This window comes from Miscanthus floridulus, chromosome 10 (genome assembly GCF_019320115.1).
Source record: "Miscanthus floridulus cultivar M001 chromosome 10, ASM1932011v1, whole genome shotgun sequence".
NCBI lineage: Eukaryota > Viridiplantae > Streptophyta > Magnoliopsida > Poales > Poaceae > Miscanthus > Miscanthus floridulus.
In genome coordinates this window covers 87,804,816-87,831,739 of record NC_089589.1, presented here as the reverse complement: position 1 = coordinate 87,831,739, position 26,924 = coordinate 87,804,816, and the positions used below count along the sequence as shown (strand labels likewise).

General features: G+C 41.8%; 1 protein-coding gene across 2 annotated transcripts; it reads left to right on the top strand.

Moving 5' to 3' along the window:
• Nucleotides 1-1,967: 1,967 nt before the first annotated feature.
• Nucleotides 1,968-8,094, top strand: LOC136486846 (SUMO-activating enzyme subunit 1A-like). 2 transcript variants are annotated; one of them, XM_066483883.1, is made up of 10 exons: nucleotides 1,968-2,210; nucleotides 2,587-2,638; nucleotides 4,192-4,387; nucleotides 4,745-4,824; nucleotides 4,938-5,054; nucleotides 5,781-5,834; nucleotides 6,456-6,522; nucleotides 6,676-6,761; nucleotides 6,855-6,962; nucleotides 7,681-8,094. In XM_066483883.1, the coding sequence occupies exons 1-10, from the start codon at nucleotides 2,116-2,118 to the stop codon at nucleotides 7,792-7,794; spliced, it is 969 nt and encodes a 322-aa protein (XP_066339980.1). In that variant the 5' UTR covers nucleotides 1,968-2,115; the 3' UTR covers nucleotides 7,795-8,094. The 2 variants fall into 2 exon arrangements, with proteins under 2 accessions (XP_066339980.1, XP_066339979.1); XM_066483882.1 differs by having other exon boundaries at nucleotides 6,676-6,779.
• Nucleotides 8,095-26,924: the final 18,830 nt, after the last annotated feature.

The window sequence follows — 26,924 nt, the reverse complement described above, 5'->3', positions numbered from 1 at the left end:
TAAAATTATGGTAAATAGAGGTGGCTACAGAATAACTTATTTTGTAGCCGGCTGCTGAATAGCCTCTCCCTATATATATATATATATATATATATATATATATATGTTTAATTAGCTGCGGATTGTATATAAACTAGTTTGTGGGACCCGAAAGAGTATATGTATCAATGTTTTTTTAGAATTACACGTACAACGTAGACGTCCACACATGTACGCACACTCACCCCTATAAATACACGTATGCAAACCCTACCCTTTTGAGCATCTCCGAAGGACTGAGCTGGCAGATCTTGAGGTTCACGAAGTCACCACAGGCGCCTCACTATCGACGAGGACATCGCCTACCACTGAAAGTATATCGCCGTTACAATAAGCATATAACAAAAGGGTTTTCTTTTTTTTAAAGACGAATAGCAAAATTGTTCGATTTGGGCTTTGTTTGGCGGTAAGAGCAGCAGCGGGCTGACAATGGGCCTAAGGCCCACAAACATTTTCACTCAAAATAAGAGATCGATCAAAACGAAAAGAAGCTAAGCTATGATTACATCATCGCTTGAATGCCTTTTTATTGACAGGTACTATGCTTGCATCACCAGGAATACATTTCGAATCCCTTGAGATCTCGAGTGTGCAACACGCAGTAAATATCCCTTTTCCGTTTTCATCAAATGGATAGACACAGTGCAAAGCATTCAGTCGAATTCAAATGAAGGGACGGATGAAAAATGCTTCTCCTTCTATCTATCTGTTTCTTGTGTAACTACACACACATAACACACATAAATAGAGCTGCGTAGACATCCTCTTTTCCATGGGACCCTTACACGAACTACAACACTCTTCTCTGCCAGCAATCGGTCGGCTGGCTGGAAAAAGGCTGATGCTGATTTGTTGTGAGAGAAAAATACTGTTATTTTCGTTGGAACAGTACGGCTGATAAATTCTAACAGGGCCAATGTTTCTCCGTGATGGATCATCTGCCCAAGTTTGTGGCCGATTTGATATGCTTCTTCCGTAGGTACGCCTGCAACCTGCATCGATCGATTTTTTGGTTTTCCCCCAAAAATTCCCAACTCAAGCATTTTGTCACAAAAGTTGGCATCCTTTCTTATGGTATGTTTCTTATTGATCGGAGTCTAGTTTTGACTTGGGCATTTTGTATCCAAGAATCTATTTTCGGCATATTTTGAAGATGGGAATTTCTCATGAATCTTTCGTTGACGTGTAATGTATAAGAGCATCTCCGAGAGTTGCCAAAACTATCTCACAATACATGATTTTTGGCGAGATTGAAAAAACACATTCCTAGACTGTAATTGTTGGCAATCCCAAGTCAAAACTAGACTCATCCGTGATTCTGCATTATAATTGTTAATTAGGTTTTCTTTGTTAGAGTTTTTGTTGGAGTTTCTTCGTTGACTTTAATTAAAAGTGTTGCCAAACATGTAACACATAAGAATAGTTTCTGAAGACAAAACCAAACCTAAAAACATTGAAACCAAAGTCATTTTTGCCTAGAAGTCGAAGTCGTAATACATGGCTTTTCTAGCTTCACTTTTTTTAGACAGGGACAACTGATCCAATAAAAATTACTAATCCTTCTACGGAGTACAATTATACTACGTAAGAATGGTAAATTCCTCTTTCAACTTTGTACATAGGATTATAAAGAAAAGACCCCAATTACTCTGTTGATATAATTTCTAGCTTTACCCTTAAATATTTTTGAAGACCTTATTATATTATAATAAACGTCTAAGCTTCGTAAATCTGGACCGTTCGTTTTTCGGTTCATCCACGACGGATGGCTCGATGACGCAGTTGCCCAAAGAACCCGTCTAAGCTTCCGTAGAGTAAATCTGGACCGTTCGTTCTTCCGTTCATCCAAGACGGAGGGCTCGATGACGCAGTTGCCCGAACCCTTTTTTTTTTTTTTTGATAATTGAGAGAACCCTCTCGCAAAATTCCCCTCTCCGAAGTCAAAAGGACGAGGGGAAAAAACGAAGAAATTTCCCTCTCGCAAAACCCTCGTCCGCTATCCCCTCCCCCGATCTCTCCTCGGCGGCTAACCCGGATTGGCGGCGTCTCAGGCTCGGGATCCGGGCGCTCACGGCGATGGACGGCGGCGGCGCGGAGGGGGAGCTCACGGCGCAGGAGACGGCGCTCTACGACCGCCAGATCCGCGTCTGGGGCGTCGATGCCCAGAAGAGGTGCGCAGCCGCCAAGGACCTACCTCGCCTTTGCCCTTTCTTGTTTGTTTGTTCCCCCACTCCTGCTTCTTTTGTTGTTTCGGTTTTAATAATTCCTGCTCTATTTTTCTTCATCTCTATTTGGAGCACGGCGTCGGTTATTTGTTGTTAAAAGTTGCCATCTTTTGGGTGGTTTATTTATTATATTCTATTTATTTCGGATGTGTAGCGTACCATTTTTTTGGTTTTGATTATTATAAATTATAGATTATAGATCCAAAGCTTGAATTTTGGTGTGAAATTGTTGGACCTCCCCCAATTTATTTTCCAAGTCGTTTTCGTCATGCATCGCATCTTTCTGAGCTAACTGTTACTACATCTGTGTTTCCTGGAACAGACTAAGTAAGGCGCACGTGCTTGTGTGCGGCATGAACGGAACCACCATCGAGGTACCTTTCTGCTACTCTAGCGAGTAGCGATTAGTGTTTAATTTTTTCTGCTACTCCAGTGAGTAGCGATTACAGTTTAGTGTAGTAATAATTTTTTGTACTACTATTTATAGTGCAACCCAAGTTTAGGTATTCCTTTGAACTAGCTAGTTATAATTTTTTTCTTGGAATTTATTACTAATATTATGTAACAATGTTTGCGCTGTTTGTCAGAATTGCATTTCCCATGTGAATTCTGATCTTTTCTGGAAAAAGATATTGGTAGTTACTCCATCTATTAGGCACTACTGGTTAGCTTTTGTTTGTCTCACCTGTTGGTTTTATTTCTCTTTGTTTATTCTTATAGCTTGTGTAGAATTTCAGTTACAAAATCTCTGTTCTCCACATATATATTTTTTTGAGTTGAAACTTATACTTTATTTATTGCCTCCTTGTTATATTTCTTTTAGAATTAATATCTTATAAGTACTTAAATGCTTATTGAGAGCTAAGTTTTGGAAGCTACTTAGGGTCTGTTTGGATCAGCTAGAGATTGTTTGCTTATGGATACTGCTTTTATCAATCTCTAGCCCAGATTTTCAGTCCCACAAGCAGCCTTCCCTACCTTTTAGCAGCTTGTGCATTGTGAAAATACAGCACTGCCCTCCCACATTGAACTCCTCTCACGTGCGGTTGCAGCTGACCGCGACGCACTGCAGCGAGCCCGGAGCTGACATCCTTTCACCTAACCTCCATCACGACGGTCCTTAGTGGCGCAGCGCTGGCCGCCTTGCGCTAGCTCTGCTGCGAGCCCTCTTGCCGCCCCAATACCCATCCCTTTCCACTGGCGATGCCAAGAAGCAGCCATGTGTCCAGGTCAACCCTATCAAGAAGGCTTCCTGCTTCCGCAGTGGGGGCGACCACCACCACAACCCCATGAAGCCTGGCACCCCAGCCCTTCCCATTGCAAGCTTAATCTTGGGTCTTCCTCGGCACAGGGGCTGGGTGGTACACTGGCAAACAGACAGGGTGGAGCAGGAGCTGTTGGAGTTGTCATCCATGGTGTTTGTGCTTGCGTGGGTGGAGGAGAGTTGTGAGGGATGCCGATTTGGGGAAAGGTGGAAATGGTCAGAGTGAAAGAGACAGGGGGGTGTGAGGAAAGACTATTGACATATCCAGTCCCCTCACAGTCCAGATGTCCAATAAGCACCCCAGCTTTTAACAATCTCTATCTAATCCAAATGGGTCCTTAAGTTGTGGATATATTTCAACAGTTTGTGCTGATATTTTATTTGTGGTTTAAACATGGAGTTGCTCCCTGTTATTCTGATATTATTTATGGCTCAAAGATGACACTTAGTTTAAGCCATCACAACAAGATCATTTTGTTCACAGAGAATGCGTAAAATATAAATGACAATATAACAGCAGCTTTCGAAACTTATATATATTGATTATATATTGATTTAGAGTGTGAGTTTGGACTGCGTTGAGCACTTAAAACTTTTTGTATGGTATTTAATGAAAGCAACATATCATGCACTGACAGTGGTGGTTTCTTTCCTACGGTGTAGTTCTGCAAGAATATTGTTCTAGCTGGAGTTGGAAGTTTATCCTTGATGGATGATCATGTAGTCACAGAAGATGATCTGAATGCAAATTTCCTAATTCCTCCTGATGAGAGCATATATGGTGGTAGATCTCGAGCCGAAGTTTGCTGCGAGTCTTTGATAGATTTCAATCCAATGGTTCGAGTTTCTGTTGAAAAGGGTAAGGTTGAGTCAAAATTTCTTGCTAGTTTCAATCTCAGCTAAGAAGGATCTCTTCTTTCCATTCTTGAAGTGTTGTGATTCTACTTTCTTATACTAAGGGGAGATGCTATTTCAATATTTATTTTTGAGCTGATGGTGGTTGTTAAGAAATTCTTCTAAGAAAAAAAATCTTTAGTGACTATATGATGTTTCCTTAGTACTAAGTTGCGTAGTTGTTTCGGAATTCTACAAGCTTAATTCTCCTTGAGATTTTCTGATAGGTACAATAGTACAGGCTGTTACCATATTATTATATTGCTAAGATGCTTAACGGATTTGATGCTTGGAAGTATCTCTGATTTGTTGTTTCCTTCAGGTGATCCATCACTAATTGATGGAGAATTCCTTGACAAGTTTGACATTGTTGTACTTAGCCGTGCATCTCTTAAAACAAAGGTGCATATTCTTCTCTGGAAATAGTAATTCTACTTTTTATTGTGTCACTTCAGTGACTCTACAGGAAGTTTGTCATGCTCATCATGTTTTTGTATTTTTTTTTTCCTTTTCAGTTGTTTATTAATGAAAACTGCCGAAAGAGAAGCAAACACATTGCATTTTATACTATAAATTGCAAGGATTCATGTGGTGAGATATTTGTTGATTTACAGAAGCATAGCTATGTTCAGGTATGCTGCACACTGGAACATGTTCAATACTGGTTCTACAAATCTGTCAAATAGCTGTTGAAGTAGTATTTTCAATGTTCACAACTAGGAGCAGGTATACCTTTATGACCTAAGCATCCCTGTGCAGCCGCTTGCAATTGAGCTATGTTTTGCCCATAATATTTGTTCATTTTCTTCAAAACTATTAATGTGCATAAATGCAGTTAAACTCATCATTGTTTCCCTTCCATGTGTTTCCACAGAAAAAAAAGTGTCATAAAAATGTGAGGAACACCATTACTGTTTTCCTTGATTTCCTTGTTGCACTGCAAATACTGGAAATCATGGGAACTCCTGGTGATTTTGTGGTACAACTTTTAGTTATGTGCCTTCTCATGGTTTGTCATATTCCAAGTCCTACTGCTGTTTCATTTCTCTGTCCACAGGGAAGAGATACAGAAAAACCTGGCATGTGCTTAAACCATGGAACAGTCTCACATCAGAAAACAAAAATAACAACAACAACAAAGCCTTTTAGTCCCTAGTAAGTTGGGGAAGGCAACAGTCTCACATAAAACCTTTGATGCAATTCTCTTTAGATTCAGTCACATGTTGAAAGAGTTTCTTATCCTTTGTAGTCATGTTTGTTTGAGAAACCTATATGTTCTGTTACTATCTTATTTTTTGTGATTATAAATTTTCTTCTGAAAGTACCTTCCTGAAGCTGTCTTCATTTTTTGTTTTCAGAAAAAGCCTGGAGGAGCAACTGAACAACAGGAGTTGACATATCCTAGTCTTCAGGTAGATGACTTAGGTTTACAGTGACTTCTAAAGCTTGATAGAATTATTTTGACTTAAACATACCTTCATGTTTTGCACTGCTGAATATATTATTTTCTGGCTGCAACATTTGCTGTGAAATAGATGTGATGCAACTGATACAGGTTATGCTATAGAATGAAGCAATTTGAATTACATCTCTATATTTGAATGTGAATGGTGTGCCATTATTTTCTGTACTAATACAATTAGATTTACTTTATTTAGTTGCGGTGATGAAAAATAAAAAAGAGTGATGTTCATCGATTTCCAATTCACCTTTAATACTATTGTGGATACTTTATTTTGTACATAACTTTTTTGGGCAATAGGTGCCTTGAAATTAGCTCTATTTAGTCTTTGTATTATGCATTGCATCTACCTAAAAGTCGGCTTGCCTATGACAAATCCATTAACTGGTAGTGTCTAATGGCATATTTGTATAACTTTAAACTTCATAGCTCAATGTATAGTGCTATTGGAAGAGTCATGTCTGATTTGTTTCCAGAAATCTGCATCTTACCATTTTGGATGCTTTAATTGGGAAATGCTTTACAATTTTGTTCAATTAAACACAATAAATGCATTTATTTGTCCTTACAGGAAGCTATCTCTGTACCTTGGAATAATCTACCGAAGAAGACATCAAAATTATACTTTGCCATGAGAGGTGAGGTTTACAAAATTTAAGACAGCGCTGCAAAAAAGAAAATCCCTGTTTCAGTTTATACTCCCCAAATTATGGAACTTGGAAAGTGCTGAGTTCAACAATTATGTCTTTGATTCATAAACCCTGGCGAAACAACACTTTATCATTTTGCAGTACTGGAGGATTATGAATTATCTGAAGGGCGCAGCCCTGGCGAAACAACACTTTCTGATGTACATGCAGTTTTGGCTCAGAGGAAGGTTATGTGTGATAAAATGGTATTGAAGCTCTTTTTTTTTGGCTTGGTTTAGCTCATATTCCTTCTGATTGTTACATGTTATTGTTAACTGCAGTCTTTGAATGAGTCTCGTATTCCTACGACTCTCGTGGAACGACTGCTAGCAGCTGGAAAGAAGGAACATCCTCCTGTATGTGCTATCCTAGGTGGTATTCTTGGTCAGGTAGGTTCTATACTTCAATCTATGAACTGCTTCTTCTGGGCTTCTAGTATTTGTTTGCATTACATACCTCCTTTTCTTATGAACCATGGCTCTCACATATATTTATCTAAAGTTTGTTGTTTGGTTGGCTTGTGAACGGCTGAACACTGGATAACAACTAAAATATGGAACTGCCTCAGTTAGAAAAGTACAGTGATCTTGAGTGACTATGCTTTTTTCAGTCAATGACATATAGAACTTGAAGCATCTTCTGTTGATTTCTGTAGGTACTTTTCTGGCTCCTTGTATGTGTATGGGCAGAGGTCTATTTATGATCTTTAATCAGCAAATCCGACTATAGAGTGAAACAATTCTGAACAAGCTTAATTACACTGAAAGATAACAAGATTAGTTCAAGTGCCACAAAATCTAACATGTTTAGGGCCGATTATAGGGCCGATTAAACAAATTGAAAATCATCTTGAACAAGTACATAATTCATAGTCTTGGATAACTCTTGGCTGTTCGAAAGCCCAATTAACTAGGACAACACGTGGGACTTTGGAAACCTGTCTGAATTTTCATTCTGAGATATTGAAAGCTTTAGTGTTGAATGATTAGCTTTCCAAAACAGGACTTGATTTCTTCAATTGAATGTTTAATTGCAAAAGCTGCAGCATTTGTACCATCCTCTTTTTGTGTTAGCATTGAGCTTACAGCTTCACCTTGTACCTAACAGGAGGTGATTAAATCAATATCCTGCAAAGGTGATCCAGTCAAGAATTTCTTCTATTTTGATGTGGCTGATGGCAAAGGTGTCATCGAGGATATCCCACCACCTTCTGCAAACTGAAGCGCTCAGCTGCCTAACTACCAACTCGACTTGGTTCACTAATCCTTGTACCCAGTCGGCATTGAACATGTAGCAACTTTTAGATTTATAGCCATGTGAAAAAGGCAAGTTGGCTTAACCCAGATGTTTAGGAATTGCATCGAGCAGCAACCGCGACTGTATGCACCAACAATTTCAAGCTTTAGTCTGGATGGTTTCTACATGCTTTTGGGGGTGAAGGATTTCCTTTGTCTTCCCTTTACCCTTTTGTCAAATTTGGTAGCAGTGGTTGGGGGAAAATGGAGTGAGAAGGTTATGTTCTAGCTGTGGAGCGACGATTCCAGTTATATCATCATGCCTGTGTACTCATGTGGTATGTTTCATACTTGATTGCAATGCCTGTTGCTTGGATGGCTCTCTGCATATGCGTGTCGTTGTTGCTTACTGCTAGATTGTTTGGTTGCATTTGATAACATAGTTTCACTAGTGCTAGATGAGGAACAACTACAGTGTTTGATTCTAGCAAGTGCCTATTTTAGGTGGGACCATCAGAATCATACAAAATTGAGGTTGGATGCAGTTTTGGGTGAAAGTAGTTGAATTATGAAAGAAGTTGGATCTAGCTGGGAAGGTTGGTATTCTCGAGATGCAACCAAATTTCTTATGCTTTTATTCTAACCATGAGGCTGTGATATTTCTTTCTTGACAGAATTTACCGAATTAGGTTTGGACAGAACTTGCCCAATCTGTTCTGGTTCTGAAGTAGCCATCCCAACCACCTGTCTCGAGGTCATTTCTGACCAAAGACTATTCCAGTCCAGTTCAGATATCAGTTTCTTGGCTGTGGATGCGTCATTCCTCTCGCTCAGTTTGTGGTCTATCTTTGCCATGGGATCTGATCCATCTGTAATATGGTTCCTGAAAAGGATAGAAACAGGAAGATCCAGATCTTGTGTAGTCATATTCAATTTACTAAAGGTTAACTGAATTGGACATGAAAGACAGGTACTTGACATATGATCTGTCATCCCCAGCACATTGGACATGAAAGAAAGGTACTTTCCATCAGTCTATCTCAAGAGTGGCCACATTCATTTTATTATCTTTACCAGAAAATTCGCACTCAGGCAAAAGAAAAAAAAACATTTAGGCTCTACACATGTTGAAAATAATATATGTAATTTAACCTGTGTCAGGGGACTCTGAATTCAACCGGTGATACGCCTATTTATTCTAAAATCATTTAGGCTTTACACATGTTGAAAATTGAAGTGACGTGTGAAGATTTATCCCAAAAAATAAAGGAACTTGAAAACTCCTGCTGCTCTACTTTGTGGATGGAAAGAAAGATCATATCATTGTTCTATCACACAACCTGTACTTACATGGAGTAGTTGTACAAGCTAGGAGTATATATCAACTTTATTTCATCATCCTCGGACATTCTTCCAGTCTGTAAAGAAATTAATAGCCAGCCTTATACCTAATTAACAAAGTTATGTTAGAAAAACTAGTTTTGGGAGGGGACCAAGCACCCAAACATCCATGTCATCAAAAGTATCCCAATGATGAGAGCCCTGTACAATAATCCATGCCTAGAATACAATAGGTACATCACCAACCACCCCTCTATGAGCTCCCCAATCATAAGCTCACATTTTCTTAAATGTTCTATCTCTCTCCCCTTTATTTTGGGTCCTACTGTATGAATGGGCCATTAAGTAGATCCCAAGCATAATGCAATGATTCTTCCATTGGTAGCTAGGATCAGATACATGCATTTTAGAAATCCTAAAGGGAATGGCCATTGTGTGCTACCAATACCATCTATCTATCTATCTATATATATTTGGATTTGATCACCAATGATTTGTTCTAGGAAAGAAGTGTGGGCAGGACCTAGCCACTAGCTGCTCCACCAAAATGTGCATCCAGCAGCAAGTTAATGATTTGTTGTACCATAACCTAGCATGTCACACAAGAGTAGAACAATGATATCGATGTATAGGTTGATAGGTTGGTGCAAGGAAATAATGGGATCAAGCTGGCAAAGATCCATCCCAGCCAGCTGCCCATGGACGGTTGCTGTGACAACTGACAAGTGTGCCAAATGCGGTGCATCAAGGTAGGCAGTTTGAGAGGGGAGGAAAGGTTTGTAAAGAAGAGGAAGGCGCAATGGAGAAAAAGGTGTGTGAAAAGATGTGTTATTCATCAACGAAGCGCGTGAGGAGGATCAGGATCAGGCAAGGACCATCACCGGCAGCAAAAAAGAACTCAGTGGAGGTCATATAATACCTGTGCAGGTAGAGGGAGAATCCCATCGAGAAATCGGCCATGATCTTTTCCATTACCAACACAGCAACCAACGGAGGCAATTTGATGCAATATACAGCCCCCGGACCAAGTTTTTCAGCAGTTATTAGTCCCTCTAATTGAGTCACTGACAGGTGGGTCTTACCAACTCCACATCGAGTGCATTCTAGGATGAGGACATGAAGTTGAGTCTGTATGCGGCTCAGTCTAGTTGACTGGCTGTGTGCCTGTGTATGCAGAGATAAAGTCAGTAAACACTGCACAAGTGTTGGTCGTTTCAAAGCTGAACAGCTACCTGATCTGGTCATGATATGATCTGGTTTGGCAGTCTGAACTTTCGGCTGCGAGGCAGTTTACACTGTGATGCAGCAAAGCAGTCTGACATACATGTGATACGTTTTTTCCAGCATTCATGTCAAGTATAAATAATTGAGGAAACCTGTGTTTCTGTGCGTCTTATCTTTTCTCTCTTTCTCCGTGTCAGAGGAGCACATGACATACCTTTGACAAATGCCTGAGCTACCACAGTACCTGTCGTGCTAACCGCCAGCATCCAAATAAATCAGACTTGGATTTTACTCGGATAGAGATCTGGCTAACCGCCAGCATCTTCTGTTCTTGCTTGTGAATAAGTGTTTGTGTTGGTCATTTAGTTTTTGAATCAAGGCCTTTTCATCAATTATTCATGCACAAATACGACCCATAAAAAACCACAAAGTTATGGCGTTATGAGCTGGGATTGTCATTTCTTTAATTGGTCATTTAGTTTTTGAATCAAGGCATTTTCATCAATTATTCATGCACAAATACGACCCATAAAAAACCACAAAGTTATGGCGTTATGAGCTGGGATTGTCATTTCTTTAAGGGACGACAAGAGTTTTGCCGCAATTTATATTTCACAAGAAAAGATAAAAGTAAAGTTACAAGCATCGGGGCGGTCTAGTCTCTAAATCTACCAAGGCGTCTGTTTTTTTTCTGATGTAATACCAAGCGTCTCTTTAGTTCAGTTGTACGTTGTGCACTACTACAGATTTGGACATCATTGCCGGCCTCATCACTGCCAAATTTGTGAGAACCGGCAGTGATATACCTTTACTGCCAGTTATGAACTTGAAAATGAGAAAATGATTGGGGCTGGGCTAAAACCGGCAGTGAATGACTACATCACTACCGGTTTGTGGCTTGAACAGGCAGTGTTTTGGCGGTCAATTATCACTGCCGGTTTAAGCAAAGAGCCGACAGTGATTGGGATCTATCACTGTCGGTTCTAGCAAAAAACCGACGGTGATAAGCCTACAACACAAAAAGGCTGCAGACGTCCTCTTCTTCCTCCTCTCTTCCATCCCGAGAACAGAGGCGCACGTTTGGGCCCTTCCCTCCATTGTTGCGGTTGCTCTTCACCATGAAGCTAGCGCTTGAATTTTAAAGAATCGCTTGATCTTTTTGCTTTAAGGTTAGTAACAAACGTCCGCTCCTTTGATTTTGTTGCTTAATTAGCTTCGTTTTGATGGCTACATTGCTTGATTCTCATTCTAATTCTTTCTCCATTCTAGAGAACACTTTTCCAATTGGACATTTGTGCAAGCCTCAAATTATGGTGAATCCATCATCCAAAAGGTTGGTGTCTATGAACACATTTAAATTCCTAACTAACTATTCCATGGTGGTAAGATCATCATTGTTAGTATGTGATGCTATAATTAGTTCTTAGAAATAGAGTAGAATAGTTATTCTTTATTATTGTGCAATAATTGTTTTTTACTACGATTTCAATTTACAGGGCCGGGGCTACTAATTTCAATTTTCTAATAATTAGTGTACAATTATGTTTTCCAAAAAATGGTACTTTCGAGCTACAATTGTTGTTCATGAGGCTCAATTTCTTATTAATTCTTTGTAATTACTATCTTAGTATTTTTTGTGCAGAGATGAATCGAGAGTGGATGCATCTGTCCCAAACGGACAAGCGGTACATGCATGGCGTCAGCCAGTTTATCACCGATGCCAAAGCCCATGTTGGGAATGGAAACCCTGTCTTCTGCCCATGCAAAGATTGCAAGAATCAAAGGAACTTTCGTCAAATTAAGTCTATATGATCGCACTTGATTACCAGGGGGTTCATGCCAAACTATACAATATGGACTATGCATGACGAGGTTGGTGTGAATGTTCTGCAGGAAAACGATGATGATGCGGACATGCCTGATGTAGCCATCCACGATGCTAACGAGGAACCCGATGTCAATACGGAACCTATGGCCACGGTTAATAATGTGTTTAGGAACACGCTAGCTGACGACACCGAGGATAACGATGACATTTCTCAGCTGCTACGTAATGTAGAGACCAGATGTCTTAGTAAAAGACAGATGAGAAAGCTAGAGAAAATGAGACAAGATGACAAAACACCATTGTATAGGAATTGTTCAATGAGCAAACTAGAAGCCGATATCATGCTGTTAGAGTTCAAATCGACAAACGGAATGAGCAATAAAGGCTTCGATCAGTTGTTAGGCATAATAAGGAAAATGCTCCCAGAAAAAATGAGTTACCAGAAAAGACATACTTGGCCAAGCAAATGATCTGCCCCATCGGCCTCAAGGTTGAAAAAAATCCATGCGTGTTCCAATGATTGCATATTGTACTGTGGAGAAAAATACAAAGACTTGGACAAGTGCCCCAAGTGTGAAGCTCCACGGTACAAGGAAGGGCCGTCAGATGAGGGTATCAAGACCAGAGGAGGTCCTGTAAAGATCATTTGGTATTTCCCTATAGCTCCTCGGGTGCATAGGTTGTTTGTATGTGCAAAGTCAGCCAAGCTGTTGCGCTGGCATGGTGAAGAGCGTAAGAAAGATACAATGATGAGACACCTCACCGATGGGCATGACTAGAGGACTATCAATACTATGTTCTATAAGAACATTAGTGGAGAGGTAAGGCACATTTGGTTTGCTTTGAGCACAGATGGGATGAATCCTTTCGACCAGGTTAGAAGCAATCATAGCACCTGGCCAGTGACGCTCTGTATATACAACCTTCCACCTTGGGTCTGTATGAAGCGGTCGTACATCTAGATGCCACTACTGATCCAAGGGCCAAGACAACCTAGGAATGACATCGATGTGTTTCTAGAACCAGTGATCGATGAACTAGTGGAGATGTTTAAAAAGGGTGTGCCGGATGTTTGGGACGAGTACAAAAAGGAACATGTCACAATCAAGGAAGTACTTATCGCTACAATCACCGACCTGCCAGGTCGAGGTTTGTTGTCCAGAGAGAAGACAAAAGACTATACTGGATGTGTCGAGTGCTTGGACGACACCAATGTGGTAAATCTGCCAAATAACTCAAAGATAGTTTATATGGGACACTGTAGGTTCCTACCTAAGGATCACCCTTACCGTAGGAATAGAAAGCATTTCAACGATACTATTGAGAAACACTCAGCTCCCAATTATCGAGACGGGCCTGCGATACTTCAAGAACTCAACAAACTGGAGGTTGTTCTTGGAAGGGGGACAATGCAGTAGCAGCACCTGATGGGAGAGTTTAGAAGAAAAAATTGGTTTTCTGGAAACTACCTTATTGGGCATTTCTGAGTGTACGCCACTATCTTGATCCCATGCACATCACTAAAAATGTGTGCGCTAACACTCTTAACACCTTGATGGACACCGGGGGGACATCGAAGGATTCACTAGCCACACACCTAGACATGCAACACTTGGGAATCAGGAAGGAGCTGCATCCCGTGGAGCTAGAGAATGGCCAGTTCGAACTTCTAGTTGCATCATGGACATTGAAGAAGGAAGAAAAGCATGTGCTTATTTCTTTCTTCAATGAACTCAAAGTCCCAACGGGCTACTGTACGAACCCAAAGAGGCTAGTGAACATGAGAGAATTCAAGTTCAACTATGGCCCTATGAAGGCCTATGACTGTCATGTCATTATGACTCAGCTGATCCCTGTTGCCCTACGTGGTATCCTCCCCCCAAAGGTCCGTGCCCCAATCATAAAGCTGTGCTCGTCCTTCAACGCGATCTCAAAAAAGGTCATTGATGTGTCCACGCTAGAGCAGCTACAGCGGGACATAGCCGAAACTCTCGTTAGGCTTGAGATGAATTTCTCGTCGACTTATTTTGATATCTCATTGCATCTGCTCATTCATCTTGTTGACCAAATTAGAGCCCTTGGCCCAATGTACCTACATCAGATGTTCCCTTTCGAAAGATTAATGAAAGTTTTCAGGAGGTATGTTAGGAACAGATTCAGGCCAGAAGGGGGCATGGTTGAAGGATGGTCAATGGAGGAGGCCATTGTGTTCTACACATATTATCTGGACATCAAAAGGGTCGGAGTTCTAGAATCTCATCACGAGGAAAGACTACGTGGCAAAGGAACGATCGGGGAGAAATCTATTACACTAGATGACCCTGTTTCTTTTAGATAGGCACAGTTCGCTGTTCTCCAACAAGCCGAGGGTGTGATGCCATACATTGACGAGCATAGGCAATCACTGCAAACTCTGTATCTAAGCAGGTCACAGGCTTGGCTGGATAAAAACATAAGGAGAAATTTGTCAACTGGTTGAGACACCGCTTGCTTGGAATAAAGTTGAGTAATCAACTAGATGCCTTAGCCAAGGGACCTTTGAGTACATATCTTAAGTACTAAGGGTATGAGATCAATGGATTCACATTTTATACAAAAAGCAAGATGGAAAGAGCACATACCAAAATTATGGTGTTTGTTTTGATGCTCACGACGAAAACAACAACGTGTAGGCGACATACTATGGTTTTATAGAGGAGATATGGGAGCTAGTCTACGGTCCATTGAAGGCAGCCCTTTTTCGCTGTCAGTCGGTCCGGCTCAAAGAAATCAACACTGACAGCGAAGGGTTCACTATCGTTGATCTCACTAAGACTGCATACAGAGACAACCCCTTCGTCCTTGCAAGAGATGTTATGCAAGTCTTCTATGCAAGGGACAATAAGACAAAACGAAGGCTAAAAGTAGTCCTAGAAGGGAAAAGGAAGATTGTCGGTGTCGATGGAGTGACGGACGAAGAAGACTACAGGGGCTATCAGGAAATGCCTCTATTCGGGGCGAACGTACCCCTACCTATCCTTCAAGAGGGTGACGAACCTGCTTACATACGACTTGATCACAATGAGGCCCACATTGGAAACTAGCATTTCCTAAAGAATGTCACACTTACCGGAGCCGCTCGAGGGGTAGAGCGGATCAGGAGGTAGAGTGTTTGAGGTGACTAAAAGAGATGGAAGACAGAATGGATGCACAGATTGAGGCGACTGTTGAAGCATGAGTCCAACAAATTTTGCTGTCCAAGGGGTCAGGAGTACCACAAAACCCTACTCCTACTGCCTTTAGCCCACAGTTTAGGGGTCGCAGCAGCTACGGATCGACACCGCTCGATGAAGAAGATGTGAATATGCCTCATCCGGTAGATGGCATCACTGAACCCGTCAATGTCAAGTTGTACATCTGTCAGGAATGGACAAAGGACAAGGTGGCACTCAGCTAGGCCTAGCCTACGGGAGATGGGACCATTAATGGTCGCCCAATTCCACAGGGGTACGCTCGAGTCACCATTGATAGAATACTTGATAAGAGTATCACAAGATACACATTGAGTACCCCACAACGAAAGATAGGTCAAAACTTGGTCATAACAAGGGCTCTCAAGTGGCTTGACGCAAGCGCTTCATTAAGCTTGACCACCAATTGTCCTCTGATGATGAGGACGACTGTGAGTCTTCGCCCACCTACGATGATCACTCACCATCTCCCAACAGAGATCACTCCCCTCCTCATCCCTTGCCATCACCCCCGAGAAGACAGAGGTCTCCTTCTATTCCTCCTCGTCCGACTCCATCTTTATCAACCCCTAGAAAAGAGAAGACTCCTCCTCCATCTTCATCAGCCCTGGGAAAACAGAATTCTCGTCATCATCCTCCTCCTCCTCCACCTCAGCCCAAAACAAGATCAAAGGCATCCTCGCAGTCGCAGAAAAGGTCCTTGGATTCGGTCGCTAATGCTCCTAAAGTGGACCAACAAAAAAGAAAAATGTCATTCAGTGGTAGCGTTACAAACTTGATTGAAGAAAAATTTACAGCACACATCTCGAAGGAAGATTGTATTAGTTTCTTCAATCTTTGTGCCTCACTGCCTCCGTGTTTGTTGAAGTCCAAATTCAAAAGGTAAACACAGAATCAGTACGCTACAATATGAGCCGATGAAATACACAATGAAGATTTAAGGAAAATACAGAAGTACGTCGAAGACAACCCCGAATTAACTATGGAAGAGGCCACGAACATCTATTATGATGTACAAAGGACAGGAACACCGGCAATAAAGTATGAAAGGGGCAATCTTTTGGTTCCTGATGACAAGTATAAAAATTTGACAACATATATGCGTCAGTTGTATGAATATTACATGGCTCAGGCAACAGAGACAGATGACTTTGGTTTTGAGGTTACTATCTGTTCGCCACATGTTTTTCATTATCTTGAAGAAGAGAAGTTCGATGTCGAGTGGGAGTGCTTGTTCTAGCTATACCAGAAATGCTCTCTCGATTCACAAATGTTGACGCTGTGGACTATGTAAGTACCCTACATGCATGATATTATAATTAACTACTCTCTTGAGACACAAATTGTTAACTTTTGAGCAATTCCCATGGTTTTATTTAGGTGTATAGCAAAATTTTATATACTAAAAAGCAAATGGGATAACATAGGCTTCTTGGACCCCTTGCGAGTCAATGAGAAGACATGTTTAGGCCTCCATGGATGTGACGTGGAAGACCTGAAAGAGAGATTGATTGTTGTTTTCGATGAATTCAAGATAAAGAACAAAACCCATATACTTCCAGCCCACAACTACGAGTATGTGTTCTCGACTTTTAATTTTATGCTTCTTTTTTCGTTAAGATTATTCGATAATTAGGATTCTATGATTGCAGCAACCATTTCGTCTTCATTTGTGTCAATCTTGCTAAAAATCTGATCGAGGTGTGGGACTCGAAGAAAAAACCATTTCATCATTTGGATGCACTGGTGGCAGTGCTGAATTAGTAAGCGATCCTAATAAAATATTATTTTCTAGTCACACATACCGTTTTCTAATGTTTCTCCTTTTAATGTTGCACAGTGTCCGAAGAAGACATATCGGTGGGACGCAGGTCCCATTCAAGGTTGTCGAAATGGAGGGGAAGTACCTAAAACAGCCGACGAGAAACAATGAATGCGGGTTTTATGTAATGTGGGCAATGCTTCGCTACATCGGTGGGAAATCAGAAGAAGCAGATAAGTTGGTGTGTATAATCCCCATTTTATTTATGTCTGTTAATAATTCAACAAAATGATTTACTGATTTCTCTTTGGATATCATCTTTTTTGAACAACAGCGCAAGAAATATAACCACAAAAGGTTACTAGACATGGAGATCGTTCCACTGCAATCAGAGCTGGCAAAATTCATCTTAGCTGAGGTATTGGAAAAAGATAGAGTATTTTCCATTGCACAATCCGTGAAGTTCAAGGACCAGAATGACCCAGAGCGGCTCATTAGATTATTGTAAGAAGTCCGAGAAGCATGCTTCATCTTATCAAATAATTTCTTTTTTATTTTGAGGGATTGAGATCTTGATAAGAACATTTGAACAGTAACCGTATTATTTGTAATGTTTAATATTGATGGATCTATCGTCTACGTAGCGTATATAAAGCGAAACCCGATTCCACGAAAAAATATAAATTAAAATAAATTATAAAACAATAAAATGCTAATGGGCTATCACTGCCGGTTAGCAACAAACCGACAGTGTTGTCATAACCATCACTGCCGGTTAGCAACAAACTAGCAGTGTTGTTGTAGGGCATGTTCGGCTGGTATTAAAGCCGGCTGAAGCTAATTTGTTGTGAGAGAAAAATACTATAGATTCTAGCTGATAAGCCGACTGATAAGTTCAAGCGAACAGGCCCGTAACCATCACTGCCGATTAGCAACAAACCGACAGTGATGGCCAAGATGGCACTGCTGGCTTGAGCCACAAACCGGCAGCGTTAGCTTAGCCATCACTGCCGGTTCTTGTCAAAAACCGGCAGTGCTGGTTACGACAACACTACTGGTTAAAACACAAACCGACGGTGTTGGTGGAACTGAACTCCGCTGGGTGGTCTCATGAACTGGCAGTGTTGGTGGAACTGAACTCTGCCGGGTTGTGTAAAGAACCCGCAGTGAAGTTGAAGAACACTGCTGGTTTGTAGGAACCGACAGTGATAGCTGACCCTCATCACTGCCGGTATGATTGGGCCGGTTCAAAATCCGACAGTGATGGGGTGTTTTGAACCGACAGTGAAGTGCTATTCTGTAGTAGTGGTGAATAACCTATCATAAGTTGTGGAAAGTCTGCTGTGAGTGCTATTCTGTTGTGAAAAAATTGTAAGCTTGGTTAAAACAATTATAAAACCTACCCTCTCTCTTTATCTCCTTTGAAATAGCTATAAAACGTCTTTTTATTTCCATCCATTTGGAAAAAGCAGAAAGTTGAAAACCAAAAATTTTGCTACACAAAAGCAGCAGTCTCTAGAAAAGCAGCTTTGTGTTTATTGTTTTTCTGATTTTCTGCATTAGGAGCACTTTCTAGAAGCTGAACCAAACAGAACTTAAAGAAAAAAGAACAGTTGCAAAAGCTAAACTAGACAACAACTGCAGAAATATAAGGAAAAACAACTAAATAGTACTCGGATGGTTTTGATCAAAACAACAGGGCGAAGAGAAGAATGATTAGGTTATCGTTGAAGATGGAGCCATATACATGTGGATCGGATGAACATCTTTACACAAAACAATGATTTGCCCCGGATGTAACACTTTCTGCTGAAAGGTTCTTCCTATTCAACTCCTTCCAAATGTTACACCAAAATCGAATTATCTTACAGCTTTTGTCAAATTTGCTTCAACATTTGTGTTAGTATTTATAACATGATCTTATCATATTGACTGAGTTTAGCACTGACGTGCCAAATGATTGCTTGAATTACCTCCAATACTTCTTTGGAGAAAGTTGCAAAGATGTGTCGGTTTCAGAATTGGCTCTACAAAGCTTGCAGCCAGGGTCATTAGGCCAACCTCATTTCATTAGGTTGTTAGCCATGAGACCTTCGTGTGGAACAAAGTCCACGCAAAAAAGCGGCACCTTTGGTTCAGCTTTAGCCTTCCTAATTGGCAAAAACATGATTGCCAAAATCTCAGTAAAATTAAAAATCATTGCTCCCTACAAGAACCGGGGACAATGATCGGATCCCATACAAGCCAGGGCCTATATATAGGTCTATGCAGGAACATCTCGAGCCATTCCGACGCTGCAAAAAAGATGATCAATCTTATTCATTGTCAAAGCTTGTTGATCATTACACTTGGTGAATCTTCTCCTCTGTAGTTTCAAAGGTGGAAGTGTAGGTTGTTAACTGTGCCCTTGAATCTATTGAGCATATTGTAAATTAACTTGATGATTTTAATCCCATATTGTGGCCAGAGTGAAGTATCACTTTCTTGCGTGACTATCATGTGAGGGCCTGTTTGGTGCAGGGCTCCTCCTCAAGTGCTCCTTCAGAGGAGCCAGAGCACTTTTGGAGAAGCCATTTTTTGTGGCTCCAGCTTTTGGCCTAAAAACGACTCTGGCTCCTCTACTGTTCACCAAAAAAATAATTTCTTCTTCTAAAATGTTTAGTATGGCTCCTCTAGCTCCTTCACAGAAGCTACTGCCGGAGCCAGGGCTGTGCCAAATAGGCCTTGAGTCTATTGAGTAGGAAACGGCATTTAAGACCTATGGAAGAGATGCGAGTGTCAGACTGATTAATTAAGTGACTAACCCCCAAAGTTGGAGGCTAGTTTTTATTTGTAAATCTTTGGGTATAATTTTTAAATGCTTGTTTGTATGCGTTATATTATATGACGGAGGGAGAGTAACATCTTCTCAAGTATGATTTGATTTGTGAAACTAATTAATAATTAAGCACTACAATAATTAAACCTGGGTTTCCCTATTTGTAGGGAGAGAAACACGAATAATCGCAGTGTAGAACTCGTATTGGAAATTCATACTGACCACTGAATCTATAGACATAATAACTTGTGTGACCACTTTAATTAGACGCCTCATGCATGAAGTCATGAAGATACACACCACCATCACCGATACTACCCGAAGCACGTACTCCATCCGTCCTAAAATAAGTACACTTCTAGAGTTTAGGTGAGGAGAACAAGGTAAGTGACAAATTACATATATGTCCTTATAAAGATATAATCATTGCATATTAGGAAGAGAGAAAGTAGAAAAATACAAGTGAAGTTAGTTTGTCTTTTATCTAGATGTTCACTAATTTTGGACCAAATTTTAAACTCTAGAGGTGCACTTATTATGGGACGGAGGGAGTATGCATGATAACAAAAGCAGGCAATCATCGATCCACCTTCAAATTGACAGCCTGCCCATGCTTGCATGATATTGATAACACCGGCCGGTCGGATTGGACGGTTCATCGACATAATACAGGCTATACAGCCCATCCGTTTGCATATGGATGGCAGGATGGGCATGCATGCACGCACGAGCTGAGGCATGAGGCTGATGGTGGTAGACACTGCAGCCTTGCTCCCGGCCGGCGCTGCTACCGCCGGCCGGTAGGTTCGCTGTTGCCATCACACCCAGCGAAATCGATCTATATAGCGAGCTAGAGGGACGGAGGAATAGCCATGCATAGACAGAGATGGCCAGATGTACAGTCACGGAGTCACGGTCCCCTAGCCCGCATGCAGGCTAGCATGCACGGTGTACGTACGCTAGCTATGGTTGGTAGCCAGATCGAGAGCAGAGACGACGATCGAGATATAGGCCTGGTTTAGATCGCAAATTTTTACAATCTGGATATTATAGCATATTTCGTTTGTATTTGACAAACTTTGTCCGATCATGGACTAACTAGGCTCAAAAGATTCGTCTCGTGATTTACAATCAAACTGTGCAATTAGTTATTTTTTTATCTACATTTAATGCTCTATGTATACATCTAAAAATTGATATGACGAAGAGAGAGTGAAAAAACTTAGAATTTAGAGGTGATCCAAACAAGGCCATAGGCCGGCCGGTCCCGATCGCCAATCTCGGTTGCAATCATCACCAGCAAACAGACAAATCAGGCTATCCTAGCTAGCAGCTAGGCCGCCGTTCCGTCGTCGGCGCGCACGATGCATACATAGTACACACATGCATGCATGGACACCGGACACGGTCACACGGCCGACCGGTGCAACCAACGCCACTGCAGGAGCAGGACGGGCGCTTTAATGCGTGCCTTGCAGGACGATCATCGATGACCAGTAACGACCATATGCCATGCATTGCATACATGGTAAATAATGCATGTGAAGACGTACTATAGGCTAGTTTCTCTTGAATTTATCGACCAATATAAATATTGTCATGGAGGCTCGAGGATATAAATATGGATGTCACGATGTGCATGGCCCTAGTGCTAGCGCGCGTGTGCATGCATGCATGCGTGCATGGCTGACGGTTAATGGTAGTGAGCCGTCGTACGTCGATGGATGGATGGATATGGATCCATCGAGGAGTGACGCAAAACTTTTTATTTATATATATACTCCTATATGCGTGTTTTGGCGTCTCTCACGCGTCGTGTATGTAGCGCTCGTGCAGTCGTGCTCTTGCCAATGGACTCTAGCGCGCACTTTAGTACTAGACGACGACGACGACGACGCTACATGAACAAAATCCCCGTGGTCGTTGCCAGGCGCAGGCGCTCCTAGCTTTCTCGTACCGTATTACAGTACAAAATACAAGCCAGAGCTTTCTTCTACGTACATACATGCATTCATGCATGCCGGCCTGCCCTCCATTGGTCCCGTTCGCTTCGCTGGAAAATAAGCCAAAACACTGTTCCGGCTAATTTGTTGTGAGAGAAAAATACTATTCTGACTGAAAAAACAAGAGATTATAAGACAATCGAACAGGGCCTTGTTATGTCATTCCCTTTGGGGGCCGTCGGGATCTTTTCATTTAGAGAAATTGAAATCTAGTTAATAAGTTAGCCTATTTGATTTAAAATTTAACATTCCACTACTTTTCAAAGTTCACATATAAACTTATCTCAAATTCTTAGGGTGTGAAATGAAAATTAATTCTATAGATCACCATGCTATGTTTTTACTTTGCAACTTATAACATGCTCTTTAACTCGCCCCCTACTATAGAAATGCAACACATAAGTATCTCTCGTATAGCTAACAATAATATATAAATAATTGAAGCAAAATAGAAAAAGGGTGAAAAGAACGCGGGAGAGTTTGTAAAAAAAAACGCAACAAATACTACTACAAAAAACATTTTTAGGGGTGGCTGGTAATCCTTTGTAGGGGCGGTTTGGCCAGCCGCCCCTATCGAACCGTCTCTACAAATCATGCATTTGTAGGGACGGTTTCCAGGCCGCCTGTAGGGGCGGTCGGTGATTGAGCCGCCCCTATAAATCGATTTGTAGGGATGGCTGGTATTACAAACCGTCCCTACAAATCGATTTGTAGGGGCGGCTGTAGTGCCAGCCACCTCTATAATACCTGTTTGTAGGGGCGGTTCAATCTAGAACCGCCCCTACAGTACGTTTTCCCGCTAAAAAAATTCAAATTTACAATTCAAATTCGACCCGAACTGTTTGTTTCCGCGTATTCCATCCAGCGTTCGCGTTACCGAACGCCCCGCGACCAACGTTCCGAACCACGTTCGCGTTGCCGAACGCCCGCGACCAACGTTCCGAACGCGACTTCAAGCACAATAGTATTATATAAACTACAATTATAAGTCCAATTTATAAGGATATATACAATCCATCATTTAATATACAAATTCCATAAACATTGTTATCAACTTCCTAGAGCTAGCCTTTCAGTCTCATGAAGATGTTGGTACTGAGGATTTCTACCTAACTCAGACTCTCGGTTATGGTAGGCGCCTTTGACGTGTACAATCTGGTCCAATATGAAGTTGCAAAGGTCGCCGACGAGCTCTAAGAGTTGGTCATCCTTGTATGGGTCTTTTTTCATTCCTTTCTCTTCTCTCCACTATAAGAGAACAAGTTTCGGTTTAGTATTTCATACCATGTATGAAGTTTTTATACTACTGATGAAGAGGTTCAAACTTATCCTTAAGGGGTGTCTCCTGTAGGCACTGGTGTTACTCATCATAGAACATATATAGTATCCACAATGTACACTCCCAGGCCTCTGCTTGGGGCACTGTGTGTTTTACATATGAAAAAGTTAGGTAATGCTTTTGACAGCCATGTAACGAAGTACTGAAGAAGTTACACTTACCGCACATAGTGTTTTTATAGCCAGCTTTTCCTTCCTCGCTGGATCATGCCTTCCGTGATGATGAGTGACATAGAACCTAAATGCCCTGTTCGAATTATTTTAGCAAATACAACTTGTTAGTATCCATAAGTGAACGTTACAAGTATGTATACAAATATATAAGCTAATGAGGATTATCGATATGTATACATCTTGAGAATCGATATGAAGTCTTTGTATGTCGCCGGGTCCTTATCTATTGAATCAAAGACCCATGCCATGCTCCTCCCGACATCGACGGCTATACAAATCCAGTGGTTGCTGCATGGATTTAATCATAGAACTAGATAAGCTCTTTTGCATCGAATAAAATATATCGAACAAAGCTTTAAGTATATAGTTGAACTTACTCAAAGTTGTATGGTAGCCATATAGTAGAGTGTTGTTGTAGATTTTTGAAAGCCAGAGCAATGTATGCCGCAACCTTAAGGGACTCTTCCTTTAGTTTCGCCGTACAGATGCGCTCTTTCTCCTGAAGAGTCTTTGTAGCAGCTAGCTCTTTGGCATCCACTGTCCACTGTTTAGGGTAATTAAAATTTGGTTGGGCTATAGCTTGAGGGTCTACATACCCGGCTTTCAGACTTGGCATTTGTTTGACAATGTGCACTTGCATTCTACAAATCATGGCGTTGGTTAGTTACAACAAAATTTAAAGATTGCATTCATATCATATCGGGAGGACAAGGACTTACAAGCACCACATGCGAATTAGATTCATCTCCATTTCTCCCAGGTGAAAGCATGTGTGCATGTCATTGAAGTCAAAGACAATTTTCCTGGCTGGGCTTCCAAATATGCCGGTGGGGAAGCATGCTTGTATGAGATCTATGCTCGTTGGGAGAACATGCAAGTACCAATCATGGAACCTTCTCATTCCAAGTGGTAGGCGCCGGATGTCCCGGTTTGGTATAAAGGGCTTGCCCTTTCATATGTTTTCGGGCAATCCTTTGACCATTTGATATCATCAACATTTGGATATTGCTTTGCAATTTGGTGGAGTTTGCTAGTTACGGCCTCCTCAGAACCCCGTGATGGGACTTGTTTAACTTGGTTCTCAGGCTTGAACTGGTCATGTGAATACCACTTGGACACCGACGAGACGTCTTTCACCAGAACATAAATTGGCCTTATGTTGATTGGAATCTTCTTTTGAAGTTCCCATTCAGGCATGTCCTCGTCTTCTTGTGCATCACCTTCTTCAGGAGGCACTCATTGTTCATGTATCAGCTGTGCTTATTGAGAAGACTGTGGCATCTCATCATGCACTTGCTTGGTACGAGCTGGAGAAGGTTGTGGCATCTCATCAGGCACATGCTCGCTAGGAGGCGGGGAAGAATGTGGCATCTCAGGTACGTGGTGGTCACGAGACAATGAAAATATCTCCCCAACCACAACAACTCGCTCCAAATTTGGGAGAGGGGGAGGCGGTGAAGAAGCAGTCAATATAATGTCCCGTTTGTGCTAGAGGATGAACTACCCAATAACATCTTCGAGTAACACCATCCCCTTGGGAGTTGCGTAGTCTATCCTCCACTGCATAAACTCGAGCTTCACGGTATGCACCTCGACCCTAGTGTAGTCCGGCGATATCTTATTATTGTGGTGTAAGCCACCGAGAGGATGTGCCACACCCGTTGCCACCTCCATCACAGTGTTTTGTCGGCCGCTGAGAAACACCAAGGTGCAACTAGTTGGTTCCCATATGCGATCGACGGAGGTTGTGGCTGCAGTGGAACCTTGGCTGCTAGGAACTTTTGGAGGGCTGCCAACTAATGTCAGTTCTCCCAGCGGCGTCACTAATATCCGTGGCTCTGTAGACAGTCCTTGCTCCAACAACGCCTTCGCAACTAGAGCCTTCACTTGGAGCTCAAGACTAGTCTCCCGGTCTCGGCCATGTTTCTTGTACATGTGCCTGTCCTCTTTGAATCCTTGCTTCCAGGTCGTCCTTTTCCCTAGCCCCCTAGTACGGCCTGTGTGCTCCTTATTTCCCAAGCCAAGGCTAAGCTCGTCCCTCTCTATGGAAGGATTGAAGGAGCCCTTCTCCTTGTCTTCAGCATATTTTAGTATCCTTGATACCGCCTCTTGGGTCTCCGGCTTATTAAACTTAAGATTACTACCGGATGATTCTGTACTCCTCGCATATATCCAGTTCCTTGAGGGTACCTTTAGATTCGTCACATCGATATTCCCAGTAGCTACGACCTCTTTGTCCATCTTCCTAAACTGCTCTTCCTTAGCATAGTAGCCACCGGGGCCTAGATGATGGTGGTGTTTGTTCCTCTTCGCCAGCTCGGTGTTACGGGCACTGAGCTCCAATGCCTCCGGTGAAGTCTTCTGAGCCACGAGCTCCTCCCATTGACTAGGAGTTATTTTGCTGAACTCTTTGAAGGGAGTTAACACCATTTGGATATACTTCATGTTAAGCTTCGACCTCCAACGTCGGAATACCTCTCCCATCATCCTGAAAGCATTTTTTACCAGTTCGTGCTTATCCTCCAAAAATCTAAAATTGACCCTCAGGTGCCTATCCCATAGTTCATTCTTTTTGTTCTCTGGTACCACTTTCTAGTTAGGGATTGCTGGGTTCAATTTATCTCTTACTAGGGCCCCGATCGCATTACGGAATCGTCCTCTTAATTCCTTTGGCTCAAGGATCTCCCCTGGTGGCCCGACCTCTGTTATCACATAGCATGCCTTATCTAGATATAGATTTCCTTTTCTATCCCCTCGTTTCCTCTTAGGCTTGGTAGTTGTGGTTGTGTCTTCAGGTTGTGGAGCAGAGGCATCGTGATCTATCTCTGTGGCTGTTGCCTCTGCTCTCCTTTCCTCTACTCCGTCTTGTCCAGCGAGATGTCGTGGACGTTGACGTCATCTTTTCCAAGTTTCAGGAGGGACCTGTATATACGACAGGTTAAAGTGTTAGCAGAGGTAACACAACCAAAGCTTTAGCAAAATTTACAAGCTAAGGCTTTTTCCCTACCTCCTCATTCGGGTCAAAGTCCTTGTCCAAATCTTCCTCCGTTGGCCTCCTTCTGGCTTCACGTGGGAAAGGATCCTCGGGACTTACATATCCCTCTTCTGAGTCATCATCAGCATCATCCTCTTCTTCTTCGCCTTCAGCAGCCTCTCCTTCGGGGCCTTCCTCCTCGTCACACTGCTCCTGAGTAAGCATCACTTCTAGATCATTTTGTACCTCCTTATTGAACTATTCCTAAGTAAGCTGGTCCTCTAGTGCTTGCTCCTCAAGGGTTGGCTACTCATCATGCTCGGGGCATCGGGCTGCACTGTCTGGTGTCCACGACATTATTTCACGCTTTGTTCTAATAGATGCAAGAAAGTGTGCTTTAGGTATGCGAGAAGGTATGAGAAAT